Here is a 17,869-nt window from a genome sequence, read left to right on the forward strand (position 1 = left end):
GTACAGTGACATACATCCTCACCCACCTGTAATACCCACTCCGATATACAGTGACATACATCCCCACCCACCTGTAATACCCACTCCGAGGTACAGTGACATACATCCTCACCCACCTGTAATACCCACTCCGAGGTACAGTGACACACACACACACACACACACACACACACACACACACACACACACACACACACACACACACACACATCTGCCCTACCTACCCAGAGACACTAATACACACACTGCAGGGCTGTATACATCACCCAAACAAAGCTCCCAAGCCACATACAGCAAAAAAATAATAATAATTTTATATATATATATATATATATATATATATATATATATATATATATATATGCACACACACACACACACACATTACACCAATCAATCTACTAGCTCAGAGACAGACTGCGCACCTACTGTAGTTATGTAGAGCACTAGATGTATCTATCAGTGCACATACCAGAAATGTATACCCTTATACCTACACCATAACTATTAATATTTACATTAACTACCAAGCTTTCCGACCCTCCTCTTGTACTGAGCCCAATTTGTGCACAATTCCCTATAATATGCACACCTGACCATATGACGGCCATCCTATTATACATCAAAACACATAGTATGATCTGACTATCACTGATGTGTGTGTGTGTATATATATAACAATATTAACGTAATGATAATGACAATTTTGTTTCCAATTCTAAATGATTGTTTTCAGCAGATGCCATCTAGAGTTCAGTAACACCCACTTCGCTGTCACTGAAATATAGAGTTTTAGGCTGTCCCGCCGGCCACCCAATATTCGCACAAACTGGAGTATTCAGCCCTTCAATGGGTTATTTACATTTACAACATCCATCTTTCTCATCCACAGCCATAAACGTTGAAGTTGCAGCCACTACTTCCTAGGTCAGTAACGTCTCCCGAGTCCAGCAGACAAGAACATGTCCGCTACACACGGACACTCTCTAGAGTTTTCTCAGGTAAATATAATGATCTTTCATAGCCATCCCTTCTGGTAGCGAGACAAGGGCATTGCATTAGAAACGGGCTTGGCAATGTTGTTCTTTTTATATATTAAGTTAGTCAACTTTGTCATCTTTCCTTTCTCCATATATTGAGATACACAACTCTTTCATGCTAAGCAGAAGTATTTATTTTATTGGAGCAAGCACGAGTGTATGTTACACAAACATGTCAAAGGGCAGTTGGTTTCTAGTAAGTAAGCACACTTCTATATTGCAGCGTAACAGGCTGCAGTTAATATGGGGACAACCAGCACCCGTATCAAAATCTTGCATTCCTAGTTAATAAAAAGTGTATCTAACCACAAAACGTGTCATAACATTTTCATCCACAACAAACATGCTCTGGCACACCCCTTTTTGAGCCCTGCCCTCTCTCTAACAGTGCACCAATTGTATCTAGTGACTGCAAAAACAATAAGGAAGACAAGCACGACCTTCTTAGAAAATGGCAAAATGTATATTTGGGCCACAGGTCCCCAATTCTCACTTACACGTAAGATAAATAAAGTGCAGTATCAGAGGGTAAAAAAGCAATAGGTTTTCATGGTCACAGCCGTGGTTAACGACCTCCCGCCACAGTGCCAGTCCACAGGGAACAAACCTTTTGTTCTGACACCTGCGGGGCACGCCGTAATGTCCAACTTCTTTCCGCGGTGATAAACCGTCAGGGGCAGCCCGTTGTATCCAAGGCCTCATCCCCAGTGTTAGCTGCTGCACGCGCTACAGCGTGCATGTTGGGAACAAGATCCGCACCTATATGGTGCCGGGCCCAGTAGCTGCCTGCACGCTCATGGAGAGATCGCGATGCGTGACCACATCTTGTAAAGACAAGATTTTTGTCTTTTCTAGTGGCGATGGAGCGCGGCCACGTCACGGCGGCGGTTTAGCCAATGAGGGTGAACCAGCCGCGTGACGTTACGGCTGCACCCCCGCCACTCTCCTCTTCCCCCCCCGTCGCGATCTACTGCAGCTCAACCGCAGATCGCGGCTTTCACACGTGCACGCGCCGCCAGGCGCGCATGCAGCAGCTGACACTGGTGCCGTAGCCTAACGCCTGTGGAGCGCTGCAGCCACCGGCGACGGCAGAGCTCCCAGCGCTCAGATCTGCTTGCGTGCGTCCGGGTCCTCACGCCGACTTCTAGCATCTGACGTCAACTCCTTCACTCACACATAAAATATCCTAAACAAATGGTCTTTTTGCAACCGTGGACACATTCTGGATGAGCTGTATTTCCTGATATGATAGAATCCAGTAGGTGAGAGGAAAGATAGAATCCCTTTAGTGTGGCACTAAGGAAGGTGCACCCTAATTAAAACTTAAATTTTATTATAAACTGATTCAAATAAATTGTTTGGAGAAAACACATACAAAAAACAAACAAACAATTAATAATTAAAAGACGGAGAGGTGTGGTAGGGTGTTTAATGGAGGTGTAATTATATATAAATACCTCTTTAGTAAATCTTAATAAACCCTAGAATGTGGGTGATCTCTATACCAAGGTAAGTATAAGTATATCTCTGAACCCCTATGACCATTGCAATGAGATGGGGTGAAGGCAGTTGAATGTGCTTGTCTGCTAGATGAAAAGTGAGGCTGTATACAATGATGGCTGAGTTGAGACAGCCACTACACACCTCACTCAGTATATCAATATACACTACTATAAACTCTGATATAATTTCGACCAGTCTATTGTAAGACCAGCCACACTCACGGCAGATATAGGAGAGATCAACCCTGAAGTCTGAGTGCTCTTGCTGCCCACGAACGCAGTCTACGAAGCACTCAGACAGTGTATAGCCCAAACCTCACCGATGAGCCGACGTCACGTGACGGTGACGTCAGACGTACCCTACGTACGTTTCACCGTAACTGGCTTCATCGGGGCGGGTTCCAAGTGGTCTTGCTTAGTTTTTATTTGTTCCCGTTGCTATAGCAGCAAATCGCAGGTCTCTCCTGATTGGTTCTATCAGCCGGCCTATCGCACGGCTTGATGCACTGACGCTCCCCCATGTGTGTAGGGGCGGGAGCTATCTTCCTTTGATATGTTAGCAAATTGTAAGGCTCCTCTGATACGTTCTCTCAAACAGCCAATCGCGCGGCTTTATACATTGACACTCCTCCCGTGTGTAGGGGCGGGAGCTGGTAGTGAATGGAAATGGCTTCCTAGTGGATGAATTCGCAGGTTATGTGATTGATCATGCTCCTGAGCCGTTCGCTAAGAACCTGACCGGACTTAAGGTCAGGGACTCCCGCCTACTATGAATGGTTAATTAATTAAATAAAATAAAGTAAGAAAGTATTTCCTGGTATGATAGAATCCATCCTGGCCAGAGGAGAGTAGATAATCAGCGCAATATAATGAGATGTATCAAAACATGCACCAAACACTGGGCCAGCTTTCCTTTTTTAATTCACTAGGTGGCGTTAACCAATAACCCTAAGAGACATGCAGAAATGTAAGAAACAAGACTAACAAATGTAATAATTTAGCGCTTGCTCCATATTTTTGAGGAAATTCTCCTCTTGATGTATATTCCCCATTGACTTTATACCCAGCATACAGTATGTCATGTCACAGACCCCCTGGCCCTTCTAGTTTGCTCTCACCACGAATAAGGTGGGGCCCCGGTACTGAGGTGGGAAAGTATAGAACTGCGCACCCACAGCAGCGGAGGAACACCTGGTGGGTGGATAGTTAAGATCGCCGGGTCTGGGTTAGCGAGAGTGGGTTAATCGTGATACTTGCCAAGGTCGTGGGTAGGTGCCAGGAGGATAGTCAAGAGTCCGAAGTGCTGTGGTCAAGGGTTGGAGCCTGGAGAGTAGTAGATAGTCCGTTTGCCGTGGTCAGGAATGGAGAAGGTCGGATGGTTTGAGGTAAGCCGGGGTCAATAATCCAGAGCAGGGTCCAAAGTCTAGCCGGTTCGGTACACAGGGAGGCAAGCAGCAACAGGATAAGAAAAACAGAAGGCACAAGGCAGAGACAGAGACGTGGAAACACAAGGCTACCAATACCTATGCTCAGCCAAAGAGGAAGTGACAGAGCTGAGCATATATGGAGGCAGGAGTCCAATGAGAGAAGGGGGTGGAGCGGCCTCTGTGGAGGCAGGGATAGGCTGTGAGAGGCAGGAGACAGGTGAGGGCGATATTAGAGTTGACGCGCAGCTGGGGAGCGGTGCCTCACGCGGCACAAGTGAAGAGCGGAGCCAAGCTTCGTAGGAACTGTGAAAGCCCTGCGTGGGCGCGCACACTCTGTAAGGTGCGCGGGAGGCTGTACAGAAGGAGGCAAGGAGGAAGCGCCGCGGGGGGCGCACTCTCAGGTCACTTGCAGCGGGATGCTATGCAGCCGGATGTAAGGAGGGAACACGCCACAAGGGACCGGATCCCCGATTCCTTACAGGCAGAACAAATGGGACTTTAGTCTTTGCGGGATCTTTAATGTGCAGTTAGTATGCAAGTAATGGAGTTGTATTGTGCTTAGGGAGCACACTCGGTACTTGGGCTATCATGGAAGTGGAGGATGCTTTGCGAGCCTAGATAAGGTTAGAACTGCTGTCCCAGGACAGGCACATACATGAGAAACGTTTTGTTTTGCGTTACTTTCTGAGGACATTGGTTCTGGGAGGAATATCGCTGCCATGGAAAACTATTGCAAGTTAATTGACAACAAATTACTTTTCCAGTTGGAAAAGAGAACAGATTCAAGGAGTTGAAATATAGTGGTAACAAAAACAAAAAGTACTTTGTGCTGTAGTTCTAATATCGAAATAAAGGAAGTGACCATTTATGTTACATTGAATTTATCATTATCTCCTGTATAGCTCTATCGTTAAATCACTGCACATTACAATACATGTCCGGCTCATTCTTCTAATAAAAACAATTTTGTGGCAGATGTTGCATACTGCATGCAAGATTGGTGAATGTAGTCAAAGCCAAGGGAAGTAATTATTCATGTAATAATAATTACAATTTTGATTAAAATTCTAAATTATTGTTTCCAAAAGAAGATGATATAACAACCACTTGACTGTCGGGGAAATACAGTATAGAGTATTAGGCTGTCCATCACAATATAGAATGAGGGGACAGGTATATAAAATGAACTAATCTATAATCTATAGCATCGGTGTCCAATAGGAATTCAAAGCTAGCCACACTTGTGGTTGTCGTCTTTGCATATTTGCCATATTCTTGTGTCAGTCTCAATGGCATCACAACGTTTGTCCCTCACACACCCCCCCCCCCCCTGTGCTCAGGGTCGCAGATCGCTTTCCTGGGGCCCAGAACTACAGATTTCACTGAAATCCGTGTAGGTTGCCATGTGAGATCCTTTGTCACTCTTATACCCCTTCCCTCTCTCACGCCCCCCCTCTCCCTCCCCTCTCTCTCTCACGACCTCACACCCTCCTCTCTCTGTCCCTCCCCACCCCCAATACACGCACTATGCCTCCCCATCCCCAATCCACACACTAAGCCCTCTCCCCAATACACGCACTAAGCCTCCCCACCCCCAGTTCATATAATAAGTTAATAACCACCCCAAATACACAAAATAATCCCCTATCTATCTATCTATCTATCTATCTATCTAATCTTGAGGATAAGTATATCTATAGCATTGTTTCTGGAATTTTCCTGTTTTCAAGCAGCATGTAAAGAGTTTTCCAAGGATTTTCTCAACTTCTGCTTTTTTCAAGACGAGGATCAGCAAGGGAGTGTGTGCTGGTTGATCATGCAACAAAAGGTTAGACTAGTGTAACCCCTGTTTGGGAAGACTAGGGCCTTAAGGGGTTAACTGTGTGCTCACAGAGTAAAGCCCCTTTCCCTGGTCACATGGTGCTGTGGTGACTCAGCATAAATTAAGCCGTCCCTTTCTGAGTGGAGACAGTGACATCAGACTGGCCTGTAAATAGAAAGGGCAAAGGTCTGGAACAGAGGTTCCAGGGAGGAGTGACAGTTGGAGGAGCCTCAGAGTTATGTAAGGTAAATAGGTTCCCAGTAAGGGGATAGATGATGTACATTAATATATCGCAGTTTGTTGTTTTGTAGTGAGAGAAGTGCCTCATTGAAGTAAGGTCCATGGACATGATAGAATTGAAGATTACAGGCTTTCATAGGGGAATACTCCAACCGTAGCCCTGGGACTCAGGTGGATCAACCTTTATTAGAAACCCATTCTACAGTACCTGGATAAGGATTCCGAGGGAATGAGGTGCAGTCAATGGCTAAAGGGACACCCCCTGCCACCTCAGCATTAGGCTGAGTCCCCGCTGGCACTGAGCGGGCGGTGCTTGGTGAGGTGACTTGTGTGTGTATATATATACACACACACACACACACACACACACACACGTCCCTACTCACGCGATGCGCCCGCGGGTATGCGCGTGCACACACGCTCACCGGCGCTCAGCGCTTCTGTAAATACATTTTTTTCTTTCCCGCTTGCTCAATGCCGCCCCCCTCTCCCCTCCCAACCCCCCCCCCCGCTGGCGCGCGAGCAGACACAGGACACCCGGCTCGCATGCTTTGAGCGCCAGCGTGCTCAGTGCAAGCGGGGACTCAGCCTTAGAGTGCTGCAGGTGAGGTATGCAGGGCAGAGTACAGGGATGACGATCTCCCAGAGACAGTGAGCAAGGGTAGCCCAAGCTGGGACCCTGGAGTATATAGAGATGCATGGATCCAAAGAGAGAGTCACACAAAAATGTACTGTAACAGTGAGACACGAACCCCAGTTAAAGGAAAAGCACCTCCCTAGGAATACATTTATATATCTGGGGAAGATATTTCACATGTACAGACTGTAAATAAATAATGCATTTTTTCATAACTATGAAATTCCTAGCACCCATAATTTCCATCTGCATACACATCCAGCCTGCACGGACCAGATCACCTGACAAGGTAACACATCCTCAGTAGCCAATATCGCTGACACCTACGTAAACTCCCTAAGAGCCTGCAGGGAGGGTTTACACCAAGGCAATTTCCAAATGGTTGTCTTGTATAATTATATTCCAATTGAAATGTTCATGAAATAAAATATTCTGCATATAGAAGAAAAGTCCGAAAATATAAAGCAAGTTTGGACAGCGTCCTTAAGGAATAGCTGTATCCTCGCCAGACCTTTTACATCCTGCACATTCCTTTCTTAAGGTAGATGTATAAACGCCAACGATCCCTCCTTGAAAGTGAGGCATGACCAGGAGAATTCTTATACAAGGCTCATTCATAAAGGGTAGGAAATCACTGTTATAAGGGTATATACAGTGTATGAATGGTTCAGTTTTATTACTACAGGTGTCCCTTTTCAAATTCAAGCCAGTCATACATCTCTCTGGTACTATGGTTTTATACAGTTTCCCTTTCTATTACATTGACATATATATTTACCTACAAGTGGAAAATGTTTTAATTATTTTGAAACAATTGGTTCTTACAGCATTTATAATCCCACTGGGCTTCTTCCGATACTCCCTCCTTTATTAGGTATTGCTATTGAGGAGAAGGGCTGCATTAAGCAGTCAACAATAGTCTTTAATCACTTCATGAATCTTGAAAAGTGGGGTGTGTTGTCACTGTTGCCATACATGATTCATGGTCTATTTAAATTGTGTGAGGTCTACTCCTGTCTACTCTCTTTCCACTTTTTAGCGTAAAAAGGCAGTCCGCGCGGCACTTAAAAAAAACACAAATTTTTTTTGTTCTAATATATGAAACCTTTAATTACCTTTATGGAAAACGAATTACCTAAGCTGCCGATCGATTCCTTCACCCATGATCGACCAGCAAAAATGCTGATTCCCTGCGCTCACTAACTGGCCGCCTTTCAGTTTCAATCAATCCTTCAGTCAGTGTAACTCAGCAGCTACAACATTATCTATTGTTGTAGCTTGCTGCTGAAATTTCTGGGAACATTGGCAACAAATTATAACAAGCAAGAACGTGCTACAAATATCCAGCACTGCTGGGGAAGTGTGCTAAAACCTGCTGTAGAAATCAAAAGATGCTTGTTGTATTAAACTAATTCAAAATGGCATCAAGAATTGAATTAAAAAAAAAACGCAGTAAGTTTTATCTAATACTACAGAACTGATTTTTCCCCCCAAGTAAGATATAGCATGGATTGCTCCTTTAAAATATAGTAATTACTTTAACCATCTAATTTGTACCAGATTCCTGAGGCTTGTGCCTTGGGGGCCATTTTATTTCTCTGTGACAGATATAAGACAATCTGTAATTATCTGGGTATCGGGGCCTTCCCAGAGCAGAATATAGTGTGGTTCAGCTCCTGGAACCCCATGGTTTAAACAAACTTAAATAAATGTGCTGCCGGGATTGCTGCTTTTAGGTCATGAACTTCACCAATGGAAATACCTCATCCTTCAATTTGACAAATCTCCCCCATAAGCATGTAAATCATACAATGATGGTACCTTGCACCCTGAGCATATCCTACTTTAAAAAAAAAAATAATTACGTGTTAACTTCTAGCATCAAAGGTCACTTTTAGCACTGAGCTCTTAGGAAAGCTCAATTTTAACCTCCCAGACAAATATTTCAAACGTTTATATCTCCTGTACAGACCATTAGATAAAACCATAAAAAAATAGTGTTGGAAAGTGCAAGAATAGATCTCTTAAAGTAAAAAAAAAAAAAAAAAATGAAAAACACAAAATTGCCAGCAGCATGGACAGCTGTTTTAAAGTGAGTCCAGCTACTAATTGCACCCTTACTTATACTAGTTTTCCAAAGCGAATACAATGTTTTTTTTATTTTTTTATTTTTTTGCTGTTACAAGATCAGCTGCTAAACACATTCGGTGCAGTTTATCATGTTTGCTGTGCACATGGTGTTCTAGTTAGACTGGTAGTTGCAGGGGTCACATTCTCATTTTGCTTCTCAAGTGATACAGCTGCTTTGATTATTCATAGAGTTCATTCAAATTGTGAAGCAGATGTTAGAGTTCTGACATACTGTACGTTACCCATCGTCCACTCATTACAGGGCTGAAAAAGACGTGTTTAGATGCAAAGTTCACAGAAAAATACCCATATTAAGCACTATTTTGTTTCGCCAGTTAAAGCTATTACCTGGAAATAATTTTTTTAAGCTTAACCACCGGTTCCCCGAGATAATTGTAGTTTTTTTTGTGTGCTGGTTTTGACACATAGAAACTGCAAAAAGAAAGTAACAATGGCATCTCCTATTGGCTGTGGGAGCAAACCCTGACCCCATGGTCATAAATGTATTTGTTGTTTGGGAACCAAGGGGGTGGGGTGGGAGCACAGATCAGCACCGTGGGACCCCTGTTTCAGGTACATTAAAAAACAAACAAACATTTTTTTTTATTAAGCTTTAAAATGGGTTTGCACATTTATCATTGATTTTTGTAGGTCTAAGTCCCTTGATTGCACAGAGTAGTGTTGAACTGATAATTGTTAGCAATCACAAGGTAAGGCATTTACCAACAGAAACCTTATTGTTTTAAGATCAGGGGCGGAGCTGTAGAGACAGGGGGGGGGGGAGATGGTATGCGGTGGTGGGGGACCGTCGGGGTTAAAGGATCAGCTGGTAGAAGAATCAGCACTTACAGCAGGGGAGGAGAGCGCTCTAGCAGTCTGACCCGGAAGTCTTTCTTACTTCTGGTGTCTGCTGCTAGAGTGCACTCCTCACCTCGTGCTGTCCTGCCTCAAGTGCTGATTCTTCTGCCGGCTTATCCTTTAACACGGTGTCTCGCCGCCACCGCATACCATCTCCCTGCGCCTGTCTCTATTACCATAGGTAGGCATGGACGAGGAGGGGGGGGGGAGATCTGGGGGGTGTCTGATGATGAGGGGGATATCTGATGCTGATGATAAGGGGGATATCTGATGGTGATGATGGAGGGGAGATCTGATGATGAGGGGGCTGGGGGAGATCTGATGATGGGGTTGAGAGTGCTGATGAGGGGAGAAATGAGGAGGGAGGATCAGGGAGAGGGAGAAAAAAATTGCAGTCAGTATTATCTTATATTACTATTCTGATTTATTTAAAGTGTATGGTAAATTTTACACAACTTTGGAGAAAAAAACCCAATAGTATTTGAGAAAAAAAAGCTATTGAATCTCATTGTTGATGGGTGCAAAGAGGTTCAACCTCTCTGCACCCATCCACAATGAGATTCAATAGCTTTTCCAGTGGCAGATTTCCCGCTAGGCCCGGGCCTTGGGCGGCAAAAATGTCAACCCTCATATAGATAAGAAATCAATATTTTATATTTAATCTATATTTATATGTGTGCGGTATATTTAATTTTGAATCTACATAAAAAAAAAATTCACTTCATATTTTGCCATGTCAAAGCTCTTTGTATATTATTTTTTATTGAAAGCCTTGCATTACATATATTTGCCAACATTTGTTAAGATCATAAATGGTCAATATTTCTTTGGTCATAACAGGTTATTTTCCATTTACAGCTAAACTATGAAACTTTGGTCAAAGCATTGTTTCAATGTAACATTTCTTTATCTGCAATACAATTCCCTACCTAGAACGTGTACAACAAATAAAAGGTGAATTCAATGACTAAGAATACGTTGATTTTTAATGGGGCCCGGAAAAAAATGTTTGCCTGGGGGCCCGCTCATTTCTAGCTATGCCACTGTTTAAGATCCTTGTCGAAATATCGGAATTTAAGCAGGATGCTATTACCACCTTTCATTAACACCCATTGGTGTGGATAGTAATAATGAGTTTAGTGTTTTAGAGAATAATTAATTTGTGTCTGGGTGAGTTGCCTCTATTAGTTTCTCTTCAGCAGAGGCATTACTTGTAAACTGGCGTTACAAATAGTGGCTCAGTTTCTGTTTGGCGCAGACAGTGTCTGAAAGTGCTGAGCATGCTCCAAAACCAAACTGAGAGTAAATAGCAGAGATGCTGCCATAATGCACGGCCAGGATATAATCGGGCTGTAGAACAGGGGCCAACCTGACTGGGAGTTGGAGCCAGAATTTACCCATCTCATTGTCAAATGGCCACAACAAGAAAAACATTCAAATGAATACCTGTATACACTTACACAGATCATAACCTGACCATGTCAGTGTATAGTGTAGTCAGGCTATACTTTGTGTGAGTGTGTAGTGCCGCCTACATACTCTGAGTCAGTGTATAGTGCTGAGTATAACTTGACTGCACTATACACTGACACAGGGTATAACTGACATAGAGTACAAGTGGCAGGGGGTGGGGGGAACAGGGGAAGACACATGGGGAAGGTGGGGGAAGAGAGGTGACACATGGGCAGTGTGAGGGAAGAGAGGTGACACATGGGCAGTGTGAGGGAAGAGAGGTGACACATGGGGACTGTGGGGGAAGACAGGGTGACATGTAGAGGGAGTGATACTTGGAGAGGGGACAGTGGGGGGAAGGGCGTGACAGGATTGACAAGGGGGGGCAGTGGGGTTATTGTACCTACTTTGCTTTCCAGTCTCCACAGCCAGCACCACGTGGAGCTCTCAGTTGACGGGGAGTTTATTCACTGTACCCTGTGCTGTTTGGGAGCCCTCCAGGGGTCGCTGGTCATAGGAGCTCACAAGAGGAGCTGGTTAGGGAGCGACCTGCTTCTCCTCTTCCTGTTTTTCCCCCCCAGGGGCCACACATGAAGCACTTAAGGGTCCACATGCGGCCCTTGGGCAACAGTTTGGCTACCACTACTGTGGAGAGACACACAAAACACTTCACTTAAGACAAACAAATCTTGAACTGTGGCTATTTCTTTTGTAATGCATTTTTTTATCATTACCAACACACAGTACTTGATATACGCAAAAGTAATGTGGAGGTTGGAACTAAGTGAAATCGTCAACCCCACTCAGAAATCTATGTGAGTGTAATTCCTATAATGTTAGTAAGTCTTCCCGAGCAGGTCCTTTTTTCTGTGTACTAAAAATCTTAATTAAAAAAAACTGTAGTGTCTGATTACAATGGTAATGTCGGAGTGCACTGGGCACTTGGGAGAGCTTTATTTAACCTCCTGGACAGTTAACCTTTAGAGTGCCGACAGCATTTACGTTTCATGTGATCGCGTCATGTGAATGCTGTGGGTGCTGGAAACTAAATTTGAGGGGGCTACACTTCCATTATGATCGTGTTGGCTGCTCCACCAGAGCAGTCAGTCCAATCACCCACTAGAAAACAAGCAAGTGCCCATCACGAACGTGGTATGTCACATTTATTTATTTATAAAATATTTTACCAGGAAGTAATACATTGAGAGTTACCTCTCGTTTTCAAGTATGTCCTGGGCATGGACCTGGACCTCTGGCGTACCAGTGCACATGTCCAAAATATACCTTATGGTTTGCTGCCAATCCTCTGTTAGAATATAATTTCATTTTGCTGAAATAGGAGAGAAATAATCTATGGGTGAGCTGCCTGAGAGTCAAAATAGTTTTAGTAATGTGGCTATGTACGCTTGCTTCTGATTAGTTGGGAGTTTTAAATGGATGGTAACCTAAAGTGGGGGCCTCCTTACACTTTAGAAGATTAGTATTTAAACTCTGTATTCTTACTGCCAAATTTACAAAAATCTTAGGTGGATGATACCAGCTTGACTTTTTTATTACCACGTTGGCCTGTAGCACATTGCTTTCCCTTAGATTTTTAAAAGGACTAAAATGAATGAACGTGAATCACTATTAAAATTGTCCAGACATGCTCAAAATTTCCCAGAGCCCAGAAAATCGGCAAAACCTTCTTGCAAATATTGTATGTGACACTTTTTAATAACTATTAACTCCGTCAGTGTCAAGACACATTTGCTCAAATTCATTCAACTGTGTATTAGCAACTTAGGCATTCGACAGCTGCGGTCTCTACCTTTTTTTTTTCTTTATTAGATGCATGTTTCAACGACTGTCTTATCCTTAGCAAGTTTTGAACAGTCTATGTAGCTTGCATATACTTTTTCTTCTTTCAGACCAGACTTTATTGGGTGCACCCCATTAGGTCCCAAAACTTTACAATACAATAGGGTAATCATTATTGTGCTTTATTGCCTTAGGCCAGTAACGCTCGTGCACGTGACGCACACGTTTTGTGTGTATGGTCCGTGCTGCTGTGAGCAACAGGATTGGAAGGTACTGTGTGTGTCACTGTGTGTTTGTGTGTCACTGGGGAAGGTGTGTGTGTGTGTGTGTGTGTGTGTGTGTGTGTGTGTATGTGTATATTCAAAATGGAAAAAAAAAGACATAAAGCTGCCATGATTTATGCAAAATGTAAACAAATGCCTCAACTTTAAAATGTTAAACCATATTTCATTAAATTTAATTTACACATGGTTTTAACATTTTATTAGTATGGTGCGCCAAATAAAATGAATATTAAGGCAATCCTCATACTGATGAATTCCCCCTATTTTTGAGTGGGGCTCCCCGATTTATATCTGAAAAGGTTATAATTTGTCTGCGGTCTCCCTGAAGATATGCCCTAATCTCAATGCAAGTCAATGGATCTTTTACAAATCTCCCTGAACGTAGCTTTCAAGTGTTGGGCATAATATTTGTGCAGAGCTCACACGCCATGTTTTGTTTAACAAGTGGAGAGAATCTTTAAGGCATTGAACACTCACTAGCTGTGGTGATACATTAACCCTTTGGGTGCCCGATGACGTAGCCACCATGTCATGGGGTCTGGCACTCCAGGGGCCCCACGACGTAGTAACGTCCTGGGCTTTCCGCTAGTTTTCTAGGGGAAATGGCATTCTGTTCCTGCTGACCTTGACCCAGCTGGCAGTGGACTCCTCCGTTCCTCTCATCATGTGATCGCGATGTGCCCGAGGGGCTAGGGCAGGGCTGCTCAACTCAAGTCCTCAAGACCCCCTTCCCCCAACAGGGCAGCTTTTCAGGATATCTGTGCTTCAGCACAGGTGGCTCAATCAGTCCCTCCTTCAGCACAGATGGAGCCACCTGTGCTGAAGCTGGGATATCCTGAAAACCTGACCTGTTGCGGAGGCTTGAGGACTGGAGTTGAGCACCCCTGGGCTAGGGCACTCTAGTGCCATGCCCATTCTGCACTCAAAGGGTTAGAGCAGTGTTTTTCACCCAGGGTTCCTAGGAAGCCTTGGGTTCCCAGGGCACCCCTAAAGGGTTCCCTGCAATTTTCTGGTCATTTGAAAATTGTATCAAATACAGAAGAATTTACAATGCATCTGATTACAGATGCGCTATTAAAGATGGTTGGGGGGTTCCTAAGAATTTCACTTGGGGTTCCTTAACCAAAAAAAAAAGAGATACAGATAGCCCTTTGCTGAGCTTCCGTTAAACAATGTAGTATTTTAAGGGAGGTGCACACTGGGATAAGACTCTTAGGCATATATACTTTAAAGAAAATTTATCCATATACTGTGGCACTTAGCTCCCATGTACCAGAATTGAATAGTGAGTCACTTAGAACGTAATATTTATTTGGGCCCATATAAAGTATCTACAGTAATAGCAATCACGACAGTATGGGAACTGTTTCAAAGGCATGCTAATACACCCCTAACTCCTCCTATAGCCACTCCCCAAAACACTTCTAGTGCAAGGAGAGCAATTTGATACATTGACGCAGAGTAAAATATGACACAATCTGCGCTGGTTTGGAGCAATGCTCCAGTTCGTAACAGCTGATACATATCCCCCGTTTACTTCATTTTTTTTTTTTTTTTTTTTTTTTACTTTTTCAGAAACAAATGAGGTTATTTCATGTACTCAATTCCTGGAAGTCAGAGAAGCTCAGCTTCACTTCTCCATCTTAATTTCCAGGAAGCCTCGGCAAGGCCCCCTTCTTGCTAACAAGTCAATGCCATAAACTAGTTTAAAGTAGTGTTCACACATTTTAGTAGCATTGAGCGCTGCTGTGTGGAAATCATAAAGTAAATAAATGAATAGTCAAGCAGCCGTAGTCTGTCAGTGTAAAATGTTCAACCTTGATTTCAGCAAGATGTTTAGTTTCATGTAAAATGGTAGCTGATTTAATGTGCAATTGTAAAAGTGGTGTATTTTCATAGCACAGTTTTGGCTGAGCCTAGAGGAACACTTGGTACTTTCATTCTGTGTTTATTATTGCTGTCTGCATAATGTTGCATGTTTCACTGCATTGTTGCTTTAAGATTTACGAAAGGGGTATCTTTGTTTAGTTTTCTATATATCACCTGTTGGTGACAAGTTGCATTTCTGCTGAAGTGATATTTATTTTGCTTCCAATAGCAAAGTAAGTCATAACTAAATAAGTGTGTTTTTGACTTCACTTGGAATTGATGAAGTGTTTTTGGAGAGGTTGTCTTTTGTGCAAATGCATGGGAGGCAAAGAGGAAGCTTGGAACTTTATTTGCTACTTTTTATGGTTATGGGCACAGTGTAAACGAGACATTTTCAGGCACTGCAGTATGTAAACAAATGGATGTTTTTTCTGGCTCCGGGATATGTATTGCCAGTGGATAACAACTCTCATATTTTCTGGTACTGAAAGAAAGCATACGGGTTCAGACTCCTGATTTTATAAGATCCTGAAAATAAGTACTTGTGTTAATACATTAATAACATGCAGGTGTTCAAAACAGAACAGAAACCTATATACTGTACAGACATACAAAGGACTCCTTTCAGCTAAATGGCTGGTTAAGTTACTAGATCTTGATCCCTTTGTGAAATTATAGTTAATCCAACTTATATACTTGGAGCCTTGTCTCTAGCTTGAAGTCTTCAATCTTTTATCTTGGGCCCGATTGCAAAACTGTCATTGACTTGATGGTCCTTGTAGCTTAGTCTCATCAGAGTTTTTCCGATCTGTAATTGTAATGTACTGTAATGTTTAGAACATATCCGCCACTGAAGTGAAGTGATACATTGCTTCAAAGTTTTTATATCCTGTATATCAAATTAGAGATGGCGCTCCCCAAATCACAATTTTCAGACTCATTTTTGTGACACTAGAAAATTTGTTGCGACAACAAAACCGGATAACTAAATAATCAAAGAATTAGCTGGGTTCTGAAACATTCATAGGCAAGGTACGTGAGCTGGCAATCCATATCTCCCAGATTTCTCTTTCACAGAGTTTAATGAATCCAGACCATTCAGTCAAAGTGGTGTTTTTATCACACCTGAAAAAAGAAAAATAAATAATCACGTTTCAAATGCAAATATATCACTTTACTCACTAAGAATGAGTCAATAATTTATGGGGTGGATATTAGCTTTGTAGGTTTATAACTTTAAATGATAAAATAGGCATTAACTTGTGAAAATGATTTAATTACAGTTAGGGTGAGGGGAGAGAGAATATCACAGTGATCTATGATAGGGTTATGAAATAGGATTTATTACAACCCCTATGCAATGTCCTAAATGGTGATGAGCTCTGTTTTTAATGAGATCAATCTTACAGGTAGAGTTTGCCTGTGTCTCTTGCTCTCCGTGGCAACTGGCGCGGGTTGGACCGCAAGGTACCACCCAGCTCCTCGTCAGATACTGTGCGTAGAATAAAACAAAAATGCCCGCTGCAGTCTGGGATCAGCTTATATTTCTTTGTTGACAAACAAGAAAATGAACGCCGTTTCGGGCCCAAGTGGCCCTTTCTCAAGTCTTAATGGTGACGTCCCTACTAGCCGCTCACTTTAAGTCCCAACAGGAAAATTTAAATCATGCCCCATCCCGATCCATCTAGTGTAGCTATGTCAGAAATGTAGAAACATTGTGGCAGAAAGTAAAGTGACACCTTTGATGCCTGAAGCTCTCAATGCACAGGTGCTGTAACAGGGAATTAACCCTGTTTCAATGAGGCTTCAATAGAAAGCCTCAGTGGTCTGAGTAATCCAGCAGTGAGCTGGTTAATTGCAGCTAGACAATGAACCAGTCTCCACCTGGTTAATCAAACAAGTGTAAAAGCCTCCTGGAAGGAAACTGACAGGGATTCTTGAGCACTGACATCAAGACACAGGAGGACACACCGGACAGTGAACACGCCAGAGGCTGGCCCCTCAACGAACACCAACCAAGACCCAGAGACTGACATAAAGGGCCCTTGCATAAAGGTACCTCTTTGGACTTTGGGGTTATAGGTTTGTAAGAGGCTTTTCCTCCCAGTCTTGCAGATAGGGACTGGGGAAGTGAGTTAGCCCTTACACAGGGATAGGCTGTTTATTTGTTTATTTTTGTATGCTCTGCATTGTTTAAAGTGTCAAGCTGAATAAAGCCATGGTTTTTATTTCCCAAATCTTTCTCCCTGGTTGTACCTCTGCACTTGTCTCTTACAGATGCCCAAACTGATGGGCGTGAGATTTGGGGGGCGCAGGGCTTACAGAGGCCTAGCACTCTTACCCAAAGCATTTAAATGAAATGCTGGAGGACCGCGCAAGGCCTCTGTAAGTTCTCTTACATTGTCTCCGACAGCTTCGGGTGATGTGTTGCCATGGCAACGTAACATCACATGACCCCGTGGCGTCATTTGCCGTTGGAGACAAGGTAATGGGGAGAAGGGGGGTGGGGGAAGAGCAGGCATTGGGGCGCAGGGGAAAAAGTTTTCGCACCCCTGTTTTAATGCCTACCAATGGAATACCTGCAGGCACCAACAGAGTTAATATATAAAATCCAACTGAAAACACAGGAGGCCAGGACTTTTACACCGAAACCACCGGGATCACTAGCACCAGACGGGACAAAGTTGTTGTGTAACATGAGGTTTATTCTGGCAAGCCAGCAGACAAGACAAAATTCACAATAACTGGAATACAATACCAACTGGGGACCTGGGGAGTAGGACTCTAGCCTTGCTATGTGCAGGGCCT

At 43.2% G+C, this 17,869-nt stretch overlaps 1 protein-coding gene across 7 annotated transcripts in view; it reads left to right on the forward strand.

The window, feature by feature from the left end:
• LOC142491099 (uncharacterized) overlaps positions 1–17,869 on the forward strand; it is a 140,834-nt gene that overhangs the window by 792 nt on the left and 122,173 nt on the right. For 6 of the 7 annotated variants that reach the window (XM_075593428.1, XM_075593411.1, XM_075593435.1 and 3 more), the window contains exon 2: positions 893–1,001. In XM_075593428.1, the coding sequence (XP_075449543.1) occupies positions 963–1,001 (39 nt within the window). In that variant the 5' untranslated portion in view covers positions 893–962. Of the gene's footprint in view, positions 1–7; positions 136–892; positions 1,002–17,869 lie in introns of those variants that run through there. The other variant, XM_075593426.1, reaches the window with a different exon arrangement.

The sequence above is a fragment of the Ascaphus truei genome, chromosome 1, assembly GCF_040206685.1.
Source record: "Ascaphus truei isolate aAscTru1 chromosome 1, aAscTru1.hap1, whole genome shotgun sequence".
Classification (NCBI taxonomy): Eukaryota; Metazoa; Chordata; class Amphibia; order Anura; family Ascaphidae; genus Ascaphus; species Ascaphus truei.